Source organism: Armigeres subalbatus, chromosome 2 (genome assembly GCF_024139115.2).
Source record: "Armigeres subalbatus isolate Guangzhou_Male chromosome 2, GZ_Asu_2, whole genome shotgun sequence".
Taxonomy (NCBI): domain Eukaryota; kingdom Metazoa; phylum Arthropoda; class Insecta; order Diptera; family Culicidae; genus Armigeres; species Armigeres subalbatus.
Window position 1 is genome coordinate 424074264 of NC_085140.1, and position 12430 is coordinate 424086693.

Sequence of the window (12430 nt, forward strand, 5' to 3'; positions counted from 1 at the left end):
ACTTGCTGCTAAAGCTGTGAAGAAATCCTTCTACATCGACGATATGCTTGCGGGAGCAGCAACTTTGGATGAAGCATTGGAACTACTGCGACAGATAACCGGTATGCTTACTGCCGGTGGCTTCGGCATACACAAAGTGTGTTCGAATTCGAATGAATTGCTGGAGCTGGTACCAGTTGAAAAGCGAGAAAGGCTGGTTACGATCGATGATGCGGCTATCAACTGTTTGATGAAAACGCTTGGAATCGCATGGAATCCTACCACTGATGTGTTCATGTTTCGACTTGCCGAACCATCACCGTCTTCATGCTTGACAAAGCGACAGATTTTGAGTGAAATTTCAAGAATCTTCGACCCGCTGGGGTTTCTTGGTCCCGTGCTAACAGCAGCGAAATTGTTTATGAGGGAATTATGGCTTCTTGAACTACATTGGGATGATGCTTTGCCGCAGGATTTGGTGGATCTTTGGAAGGATTTCCGAGCACGACTACAGTCATTGAACGGATTGCAGATTCCTCGTTGCGTGCTGAGTCAGGATTGCATTGGTGTCGAATTGCACGGATTCGCTGACGCGTCCGATTTGGCATATGGTGCTTGTTTCTATACTCGATCTATGTTACGTGATGGTAGTGCTGAAATGAAATTAGTCTGTAGTAAATCAAGAATATTACCAAAGAAGCAAGGAACTAAAAGGAAATTACAACTCCACGTGGGGAGCTACAGGCGGCTCTTCTGTTATCTCGTCTTGTTGTTAAGTTGGTCGACGCAATGGAAATACAGTTCGAATCTGTTGTACTGTGGAGCGATTCTCAGATAGTACTCTGTTGGATCAACAAGTCGCCAGATGAGTTGAAGCTTTACGTTGGGAATCGAGTGAAGGAGATCCAGATGCTGACCAACCAGTTTGAGTGGCGATATATTCCAACGAAGATGAACCCTGCCGATCTTATTTCTAGAGGCGTTCAACCGAATCAACTGCAAGGACATCGAATTTGGTGGAACGGTCCTGAAATCTTGAAGCGAAGGAATTTCCAAATTGATACACCATCACCGGTTTCGGAGGTAGGTCTTCCAGAATTACGAGTAGTTACTCTTTTCACATCGACCGAAAGCCAACGACTGAAATTGTTTGACAACATAAGCCGATTTTCCATCATGCAACGATCCATGGCCTACGTGGTTCGTTTCACTGACTACATTCGAAACGGAAGAAGACAAATTGCGAAGGGATTTCCTACTGCGGACGAAATGAAACGTGTATTGTTACTGATTGTGAGACTGATCCAGAAAGAGTGCTTCAAAAACGAAATTCGAGCCTTGACGGAAGAAGGGAAGTATCCGCTGAAATGCTTGAACCCTTTCATCGACGAAAGAGATGACACATTGCGTGTGGAAGGAAGAATTCGACGCGCGCAAATTCCATATGGGAGTGCACATCAGCTTTTGATGCCTGCCAAACACCCTGTGACCGTTGTAATTATTCGCCATTTGCATAAGACCAACATGCACATCGGTCAGCGAGCGTTGCTGGCTGTTGTAAGACAACAATTTTGGCCTCTCCAAGCGAAGAATCTGATTCGTAACGTGGTACACAAATGTACACCATGTTACCGTTCTAATCCGAAAAGAGCGACGCAACTGATGGGAGACCTGCCGGAATACAGAGTGCAAGCTGCGTATCCATTCTCCAACGTAGGGATTGATTTCGCCGGACCATTTTTGTTAAAATCAGCGGTCTCTGTGCGAAAATGTGTAATGACCAAAGGATATGTGTGCGTTTTTGTTTGCATGGCTACACGGGCTATGCATTTGGAAGCAGTGTCAAATTTATCGACAGACGCATTTTTGGCTACTCTTCAGCGGTTTGTGAGTCGGCGCGGTCTACCCAAGAAAATATTTTCGGACAACGCCACCAACTTTGTCGGTGCGAACAATGAGCTAGCGAAATTGGCCGATCTTTTTGAAACTGAGATGCATAAGAAAAAGCTTAATGTATTTTGCGTCGAGCGAAACATCGAGTGGTCCTTCATCCCTCCACGTAGTCCTCACTTCGGAGGAATATGGGAGGCTGGGGTGAAGTCGGCTAAATTTCATCTGCGACCAATTTTGGCGGATCATAAACTCTCGTACGAAGAATTGACGACAGTGTTGGCACAAATTGAGGCTACGTTGAACTCTCGTCCTTTGGTGCCATCATCAGACGATCCAAATGACTTGACTGCAATCACGCCTGCTCATTTTTTGATAGGCAGAGAGTTTCAAGCAATATCCGAACCATCGTATGAAGCCATGAAGCACGGCAGACTGTCTAGATGGCAGGTGTTGCAGGACCTGAAGCAGAAGTATTGGCGAACCTGGTCAAACGACTATCTTCAAGAACTTCAACGACGACAACGTGACTTCACGACGACTAGTATCAAGGTGGGCGCTTTGGTGCTAATCGTTGACGACCATCTTCCACCACTTCAGTGGAATCTTGCACGTATCTTAGAATTGCATCCAGGGAAGGACGGCCACGTGCGAGTGGTTACTCTGAAGACCAAGGACACGATCATCAAACGAGCGGTGAAGTATTTGTGCTTGTTGCCGCTGGACGAGGAGGAGAGAACCACATCTGAAATTTGAAATTAAGTCATTTCAACGGCCGGGAAGATGTTGATCATACAAATATTTGTTTCCGTGTCAATGAAACTCTATGTAACGCATTATTTTCTACCCCTATTAACCTAAATATTTTGAGTGTGTAAAAAGCGGAAATACATCAGTTCAAATTCAGAAGCTCACGTTTGCGGTTGCGTTTTTATTTAGCTTACGCTGAGCCCTTCGGTTTATGCAGTCCACTTGACTCTTGGAGCTACACAGACCCTTCAAAGCCAAGGGTTCAAAAAGTGCGTATTGAATTTAATTTTGAGTTGTTTGCACTTCATTCTAGTTAGCTGGATTTAACCGTGTAGCTTGTCAGTTTTCCTCTTTTTAACCCACCCCTGTTTTCACGCCTCTTGTTTATGTTTACATCGCGGGCCGCATGTGTTTAGTACCTTCAGCATAAAAAGTTATCCCTTATTTTTATCTCGATTTTTGAGAATAAAATGAATTTATTACCGAAAACCGCAACCGAATTCGGTAGCACTGAATACTGGAATAATTTCTTTAAAAAACGAGGTAAACAAGCATTTGAATGGTACGGCGAATATCCGGAACTGTGCGGTCAGCTGCACAAGTGTGTGAAATCCAAGGACGAAATTCTGATGGTGGGCTGCGGAAATTCAAAGCTAAGTTTAGATTTATACGACGTCGGATTCAAGTAAGCTAATGTATAACGATTTGAGTCCTAAACAAAATAATAATCATAATCTGGATCATGTATTTTTAGACAAATGACCAACATCGACATCTCCCAAGTTGTCATCCGACAAATGCAGGAAGCAAACAAGCTCCAACGACCGGAAATGCTTTGGTACCACATGGACGCCACTTCTATGAACTTCAGCGATGAAAAGTATTCGGTCGTGCTAGATAAAGGCACTTTGGATGCCCTTTTCACTGATGAAACCGAACCCACTCTAACCACCGTTAGGAAATATTTTTCAGAAATTGCGCGGGTTCTACGCATTGGTGGTCGTTACGTTTGTATTTCACTGCTCCAGGAACATATTTTAAAAGAAATTTTAGGCTACTTTCCCGAGAACGAGTTCGTTCTGCGAGTGGTCCGTTGCTTGGAAGCAGAACAAAAAACGGCTGAAAGCAGCAGTGATGGCACGTCCATGCCAGTTTTTATTGTAGTAGCTACGAAATTTAAGAAACTTCCAATGAAGGTTTTCGAAATTTGTCTGACAGGCGATCAGGTGCAGCGAGTTCAGAAGCCAGAAGAAGTTGTCCTATCTGTCGCAGCCGCTCAAAAGGCATCAATGGTATGCAACGGGCTTGTCCGGGGTAGTATTGCCGGCATGAAAGAGGTTTCACTGGATTTACATCGGCCGGGGGAAGAAATTCCGCGGTATACGATCCACGTGCTGGATCAAAAGCCGGTACGAGGGAACGGAAAGTATGCAGCTTTCATTGTTCCTCAAGGTCGCGAAACCGAATGGCTTTTTTCAACGCCTCAAGGACGGCAAAAGTTATTGGCATCGGCCAGCCATGATCGGTTGGCAATTGTGTCGATGCATCGTGGACAGACTTATTCCAGTTGTGACGCAGTGAAGGATGAATTGTCCGAAAGTGTGAAATCGTTAGCTCCCCATGGACTGCATGCGCATGTGAGTAGCCAAGGGATTATAAACTTACATAATTTGAACCTAAATTTATTGCTTATTTTAGATTCCTTTTCTCTCCCTGGGATCCGAAGTGGGTCGTCGCGAAACGATATTCAAGGGTCGCAGTACTCTTTCAGGCAATTACATCGTGGAGGAAATCATAGGAAACGACAATAAAATATTCAGAAGGTTGATTTTCCTGAATAATCAATTTGTGATCCAGTCGGAGGCCGCCATCAAGCTAGTCAAAGGGAAGGGGAAGTCGAAGGAGTCCCAAAAGGTTATCGATCCAGGCTACTTGGCTTGTCAACATCATCTGTACATGACGATCGGTGTTCATCTGGCTTTGGGACTGGATAGTGACAAAGCAGGGAACAACAACGTGATGGTTGTTGGTTTGGGAGGAGGCGGCCTTTGCACGTTTATCCACCAGTGCCTCAGGTTGGTTTCCAGCTTGAGAATTATCAACGGTTCTTAGTATATTTTTTTTTTCAGAAACACCAAAATGACGGCAGTGGAGATCGATCCTGAAATGCTTACCGTAGCTACCAATTACTTTGGTCTCACGCTTGACGATCGACTCAGAGTGGAAATCAAGGATGGAATGGACTACTTAACGGAGTGCGTTCAACAAGATCACCGTTTCAAAGCGATTCTGTTTGATGTGGACAGCAAAGATCCAACGCTGGGTATGAGTTGTCCACCGCAAGCTTTCCTGGAGAAGCAGGTGCTAGAGAATACAAAAAAGCTGGTCGGCACCAGTGGCGTTTTTGTGCTGAATCTGGTCTGCCGCGATGATTCGCTTCGAAAGAAGGCAGTGGACGAACTGAGGCGAGTCTTCAAGTACGTTCTTTCCTACAAGTTGGAAGAGGACGTCAATGAAATATTCTATTGCGCTGACAATGACGCACTGGACTGCGGAGACAAGTGGCAAAATGCTATGAAACGATCCGCTCAGGAGATTAATACTTTAGCCAAAAAATTAAAGCTAAGCAGTGATGACCTCGTTGATTTGGCGGAATTTGTTGATGGGTTGAAAATATAGATTTGCAATTATAGCTGAAGGATTTCTTTTTCTGTTCTACGAACAACACTACATTGATACTCAAATAAGCATATTATTACGGTGTATTGGTTTCAACAATTATACGTCAACGCCACTCCAGTTCATCCTCGTTCATATCCGTATTATTTACAGACACATTTTTTTCTCTACGGTAAGTGTTAACAATATTTCTTTCGCCTTAGAAGCTGCTTTGTGGCTATGTATTTCTCTTATTTTTCAATGGGTTCTTGTTTCATCAGTACGTTTGAAGCCTTCGTTATTTTTTTTAGCGGGAAATGTATTTGGATACTTTTTTATGTATCCTGTAACAATAGCGTTTTAACACAAAACAGTCTTCGTTCAACTAGTTTTCATAGGACTGCATTAATATATACTACTTTTTCTACTGGTAGATCAAATTATAGATTTCCATTAGGGGTTATTTCTAGAAAGTGGATGCTCTTGGGATCAGTAAAAGTAATTTCTCCAATCATAAAAAAATCCATCTATCTTGAGGAGTAAGTATTGTCTGTTAATACCTAGTAAAAATGAGGACGCAATCCGACTTTACTACACTTAAATCAGAAATAATTGTTTTGAGCTGAATGTGGAACACTTGTTTTACATTACATGTATAACAGTGTAAGCAAAAAAAATCTTATGAGTTCTTATTTAACACTCACTAGAATAAAAAAAGACGCCCGGGTCTAAGAATGATGCTCAAATGAAATCAGTTTTTCAGTTGATTGTTCTTAATTTTTGACGTCTTTTGCAACAGTTGTCGCACTAGTGGTCCCAATTTGGCCAATCCCATAAGAAAAATTTGGGATTTGCCAAATAAGGAACCAAAATTAAGGATAGTGCCACAACTTATGCATGCGTTCCTATTATGGATTAATCAATTTTGAGGATTATAACAAATCTTATTGTGGTTTTCACAGCTGTTCTAAGGAGCAGGAAGTTAAACCTTCCGCTTGATATAGAAAGTCCACCCACATGCCTTTTACTTATTTTTTTTTTAAATAGTTGTTCTTATGTATGACGACAATTGATACACCAACCCCATATTGTAATTTTTATTTTTTTAATAGAGGAATTCGGCTCCGTGAAGTGTTTAGAAAACGTCTGAGCCTTGATAAACAAATACATTGAAAAATTGGACTTCCACTACCCGTCATTGCGATCACATACATTATTAGCATCGTTCTAGCTGGATGGGCTGGTTTGTAGACCAATAAAAAAAACTTCCGCCGTCCAACTTTCAATCCTGTGGACAAAAACCGTACACCATTATAAAGCGCTTTTACGCGGACGGTGGCATCAATTCTGTTAACTCACACACTCAATCACCCTATATTGTGCTATATTGCAGCCGAATGCTTAATCGGTGACAGCGTGCTCTTTTGCCAAAACGTTCGAGGTTTTCAAACTAAAATTTATGATCTAGGCTAGGTGTACCAGTTGTGGCTATAGCACCAGTTGTCGCACTAGTGCTTTATATGCCAAATGGCCAATCAAATCACCGCAAACCAAGTTCATATCGATAAAGCATGTTCATATGATACGATAAAACCTTCGATCTCCTCAAAAACAAGCAAAGCATAATTGTAAAAATTGATTTTGCTTAATTTTTGACTTCCTTTGCACCAGTTGTCGCACTAGTGTTACCTATTTGGCCAATCCCATAAGAAAAGAATGGGATTTGCGAAATAAGGAACCAAAATTAAGAATAGTGCCACAACTGGTGCATACGTTCCTATTATGGATTAATCAATTTTGATGATTATAACAAATTTTATTGTGGTTTTCACAGCTGTTCTAAGAAGCAGGAAGTAAAACCTTTCGCTTGATATATAAAGCCCACCCACATGCCTTTTACTTATTTAAAAAAAAATAGTTGTTCTTATGTATGGCGACAATTGGTACACCCACCCTCCCTATACCTATTACCAACTGCAATCACGACGTGACTATTCTGACTGAGACTGAATTGAACGACTCCATTGATTCCATTGAAAGTTTGGACTATTTTTACGGAATTTTTGCGATCGCAGCAACAAATCAAGTATGCCCAGGGCTGACAATAGTCATTCTCGTCGTATGAAGAATTCTAAAAAAATATAGTCTTTGTCATAATATTGCAGGACGCAACACCTATTGGGTTTCTTCGCTCCGCATGCCTACCACGAAGATAGTCGTCACTTCTTCACATTATTGATTGCACGTCATTATAGACGGACTGGTTAAAAACATAATGGCGCCTCAAATAAACAAATAATAGGAACTTTTTTTAAATAAATATATCGATAACATTTATAACGCCTCCACACGTTACTTCTAATTCATTATTACAAAGCATTAATAAAAATCTTCGCATGGCAGCTGCCGCTTGAAGAATGATGGTATAAAGTCTACGTGCTTCGATGTCGTCATAACGATTTGGTTGCACGACGAAAACTAACGTAGTGCGCGTCATCGACGATACGTCGAGTAGCACTGAAGACACCACAACTCGTCGATACTGTGGCATTTCGTGCTGCGCTGCGACGATGACTATTGTCAACCCTGATGCTGGTTATATGTAGTTCATCAACATCACCCCAGCACGTTTGGCATCTTGTTTTCTGTTCGAACGTGGCGACCGTTTAACACTGTGGCCTACGAGCTTGCATCACTCTCCGTTAAAAATTATCTTCCCTGTTGAATATACTTTCCAGCCTGAAGACTTTCATCCTGTGGAATATGAACCGATTCCCGACCACCAGGACCGGATTTAGCCGGAAGGGGGCCCCGGGGCCGACGGTATGTGGGGGCCCCAAAATGTACAAAAAAGGTTGGTTTTGGTACATAAGATTTGTGGGGGCCCGGGGCCACGCCCCCCCCCCCCCCCCCCATAAATTCGGCCCTGCGCGACCACAATGAAATCGATTATAATACTTTTTACGTAGTCTTTATTGGGAAAATGATTGATAAGAAGCTATTGGCAAGCCGAACTGCTTCTGTAGGATCGGTCAACAATGGTTCCTCCTTAAACGTAGCCGTTGGAACCTAAAACGTCTTAAAAACGCAAGTCAACGGAATCATCGTGCTCAACAGCTAGCTGAGAGCAATATCAATTTCCAACGTGCATACCTACTGTCGTAATCCAGTAATGCATACCTACTGTCGTATGAATTCAACTCTGTATAAGGCCCATGTTGCAAACCAATGAAAACCAAGAACGACGATTTTCAAAATGCCTTGCTTCCAGGTAGTGGTTAGCCTCAGATCCCTATCTATGAAAATGTAACAAGGTGATGCTACTCTTGTGCAATAGTCAAACCTTGTACCACCTTCCTACATGATTGAGCCTTGCAAATTGGTAAAAAAACGAGCTTGCAACGAAATTTATTCTTCTCGGCTACTGAATATTCGTGCCATTCAACGACGATCTCTGCTACAGCAACGGTTTCATCGTACGTTCTTTGAACACAACGAACCAGTCTCGGTGATGATCCGAACGTTTACAATAGCTGAGAAGGTAGGTTTTTGACTTTTGCGAAGTACATAAGCGTTCCTTTTTGCAAATTCTACGGGTTAATTAGTTACAAACGAAAAGGTCATCAACCCAAATTTCCACATCCTAAAAGGTCATACATTTTCGACCCTAATGACTCTTGCGTCGGAGGCGATGGTACGTCTCGTTTTTTGGTCGAAGGTAAACAAGGGCCCTCCTTAGCCGTGCGGTGTGTGTTAGCCTCATGATATACGAATGCAAAAATGGTAACCTGGCTTAGAAATCCCGCAGTTAATAACTGTGGAAGTGCTTAATGAACACTAAGCTGCGAGGCGGCTCTGTCCCAGTGTGGGGATGTAATGCCAATAAGAAGAAGAAGAAGAAACATCTACCACCGCAAGTTTATTATGGGGACAAATTGAGTGATCTTGTGTGCTACCGTTCCTTGTAACGGGGCCCGACAAAAAGCATCGTCAGCCCAAGCAGGGTAATACAATTCCCAAAAAAAATAATCGAACCATGAAAGAGCTGTCGTTCCTAATGCAACTAGAATATGTCTCACTGCTGTTGGGTGCAACTGAGAATGTAAATAGAGTACCGTGTATGCATTTCTCAGGTTCGATTAGACTCCGTGACTTGAGGAGAGTATAAAATTGGAACGCGTACAACGATGTGACATGTGCAGGGACACAAACGGGAATCCTCTCACGAACGAGTATGAGGTGATCCAGAGGTGGCGGCAGGCTTAAGAAGTGTACCCAAAAAGTTATGTGGCAGACAAAGAGGGCGGTTTGGTAATGAACGTGGGAACTCGTGCACAGGATATAAGTTCTTAAGTCTAAGTCTAAGCTCGAGGAAATCCAGTTGGAGATTGAACGACTGAAAAACAACAAAGCCCCTGATGCTGACTAACTACCTGAAAAACTATTTGTGCACGGTCTGAGAACTCCAAGATTTGAAAGGCGTGGAGGTTTTCGGGGAAAATACTTTCTCAACATTCCAATTAAAGTTTCCGCCACCTTATCATTTTTGTAACATGTGTAAGATCTTTTGTGATTCCACCTTTCGCTGGGGTCATGACCACGTAGCTTCGAAAATTGTACTACAGTCAACTTTCACTAGAACAGCTATGCAAAGTTGCCAACTGTGAGAAAAACTGTTGACGTCGTTTATTTTCTTTTTAATAGAGCTGTGCACCCACTCGCATTTCAGCCCATATAAAAAAAACATTTTTTCAATGAGCTTGGTGGTCTACGGGCTACCGCTTCTGCCTTATAAACATGAGGTTGTGGGTGCAGGTTCAGGCTCGTCCCTTTCCTACTTTGTTCTTTTTGTTTTTCACGTTCTACCAAATCTATTCCTACTGTTATAACCTTTCCCTCCATACTAACAATTCCAACAAAAAACCTCCAGACAGGATAATTCTAGAGAATAGGTCGTATGTGCAAACGAGAGATTCTCTATGATCTCTCTCTTTCGCTAATAGCATTGGCGTAACCACAGGGGGGCTAGGGGGGCTATAGCCCCACCTAGGATCAGGCTAGCTCCCCCTAGAAAAATTGTGACTTTGTATAAATATTGCTCATATCTAGTCCACTGATTATATACGGGGAAATGCAGAGAAAGGATTGGCTTCATTATCCAATCCCACTCTTCGAAACACTACAGCAAGTTGAATCTATTCGCCCAAGTTTTTGAACTTCGAGCAATTGTTATAAGGCTTGCTCACGACAAAATCTGGACCCCTCAAAACACGTTATAACTTATGAAATACCAAAGGAAATACATCATCAACAAGTGAATTAAAATATATTATTTATTAGTATTACTTAATGGATAATGGACAATTCCTTGAGATTTTCAAGTTTTTCCAGGGTTTTGTAAGTAATTGTTATCTAAATCGAGCCTATGATCTTAACCTTCATAACTAATACCAATCCTAAAAGCTGCAGCGCATTTTAATTATCACTGTAGACTTCTTGAGAAAGGTTCGGTAAAACTCTTAGATTTCAAGTAGAGGTAACTAAAAATTGAATAAGAAAGAACTTTGTATTCTTTCTGATGGATTTTAGAACTCCGCATACTTTTTAATTCTCTAAACTCCTATTGTCACTGCAGCAATGAAACCAGTGAAAATGTCTCAGTAGGCGTGAAACAGACCTACTGAGAGAAAAGATGTGTTAAATGTTCCTATGTGTTAACAAATGCTCTTATAAGTTAATTTGTTGCATTTTTTTTTAACTAAATTGAAAATTAACGACCAATAAGTTGTAATGGGATGTAAAACTGATTTTTTAAATCATCCTAGAAGTTATTCTAACAGAAAAGAAAGGTTAGTTTGTTGTGGTCAGATCGCCGTTTGAAAGCTCGTAGGAATTGCCAGGCCACTGAATTGAAAGCTGGCGAAAAGAGTTTAACTAACTAATTTATCCAATATTTAATTTATAATGTATTCTAGGTTCGAAGCAAATCAAAAAATCCTTTAAAAATCAGGATCGTGCTTGCCTCGGGCTGAAAGTCTCGATAATAAAGACAAAAAAAGGATCGTGCTTCACATTATATTTACGGCGAGCGCAACACCTATAGTTTTCTGAACCTATCAAGGATTTTGGGAATCCTACGACATTTCTTGATTTTTGTAACAGGGCTGAGCGTCGATGAACATCGTTTGAAATACTTAAGTCGTCCATTGATATCTGGTAGACCAACTTGCGAACAATATACATCAGTTGAATCGAGCGAAAATGGTAAACTTTCTGTGTTATGAGTGTTAAAATAGAAAAGTTCACGCGAAAAAAAGCGTTCATGAATTCGTGAACTAACGAGTTCACGGCGTATTTTTTCGGGAGCAACAGTCACGGATTCGGGAATACAGTCACGGTGTCACGGTGACTGGAGTTCCCGAATCCATGAATTAAATAACGGTGTATTTTTTGCTGGTTCACGAATTCGGGAACGCTTTTTTTACGTGTTTAATAAAAAGTTAGCCCCCCCTAGAATTTTTCATTAGTTACGCCAATGGCTAATAGGGGTAGTAGGGGCAATATGAACATACGGGGCAATATGAGCCACCCTCATTTTGAGCTTATTGACAAGTTTTATCATGTAAAAGTTATATGATCTTTAAGAGGATGCTAAACATATGCATCAACGTGAAAACCGCATTAAAATTCAATTCAAACATGAAAATACACTTGAAAATGTAAATTTTCGCTGCATAGGCAAAATTATTATAAGATTTGAAGTTTATAAATAAGGTTTTGACACAAAACTGGTTAAAATACAGGTCAAAAATACACCACAATCAAAAGATATATTAAAATTGAATATTGTACACACATGTTTGTATTGATACAAATCTGAATTTATCATAAAACTTTTTTTTTTTCCCAAAACCAATCTCTATGGGGCAATATGGGCATTCCTGCACAGGGCAAGATATCAGGGCTTAAAATACGAACAAGTTCAAATTTCAGTAGTCAAATACAAGAATATTATCATATATGCAGGGTTCATAATGCTCACTCAATCTCAGGAGCACATGATTTTCCCTCACGAAAGTTTTCGGGGAGAAATCGCTTTTCGGGAAAGAAAAACAACCTGGAGAGTGATAACAATTTTTCGCTCACTTCGATT

At 41.3% G+C, this 12430-nt stretch overlaps 1 protein-coding gene across 1 annotated transcript; it reads left to right on the forward strand.

Moving 5' to 3' along the window:
* Positions 1-2994: 2994 nt before the first annotated feature.
* Positions 2995-5311, forward strand: LOC134213480 (eEF1A lysine and N-terminal methyltransferase homolog). Its single transcript, XM_062692562.1, has 4 exons — positions 2995-3304; positions 3374-4256; positions 4318-4694; positions 4749-5311. Exons 1-4 carry the CDS (start codon positions 3090-3092, stop codon positions 5296-5298), a joined length of 2025 nt encoding a protein of 674 aa, XP_062548546.1. The 5' UTR covers positions 2995-3089; the 3' UTR covers positions 5299-5311.
* Positions 5312-12430: the final 7119 nt, after the last annotated feature.

What these genes read in the sequence shown, in the direction of transcription:
- LOC134213480 (XM_062692562.1), top strand. Translation starts at nt 3,090, where the DNA reads ATGAATTTATTACCGAAAACCGCAACCGAATTCGGTAGCACTGAATAC. An exon ending in CCCATGGACTGCATGCGCAT is followed by an intron (nt 4,257 to 4,317) that starts GTGAGTAGCCAA and finishes TGCTTATTTTAG; the next exon opens with ATTCCTTTTCTCTCCCTGGG. An exon ending in TTTATCCACCAGTGCCTCAG is followed by an intron (nt 4,695 to 4,748) that starts GTTGGTTTCCAG and finishes TTTTTTTTTCAG; the next exon opens with AAACACCAAAATGACGGCAG.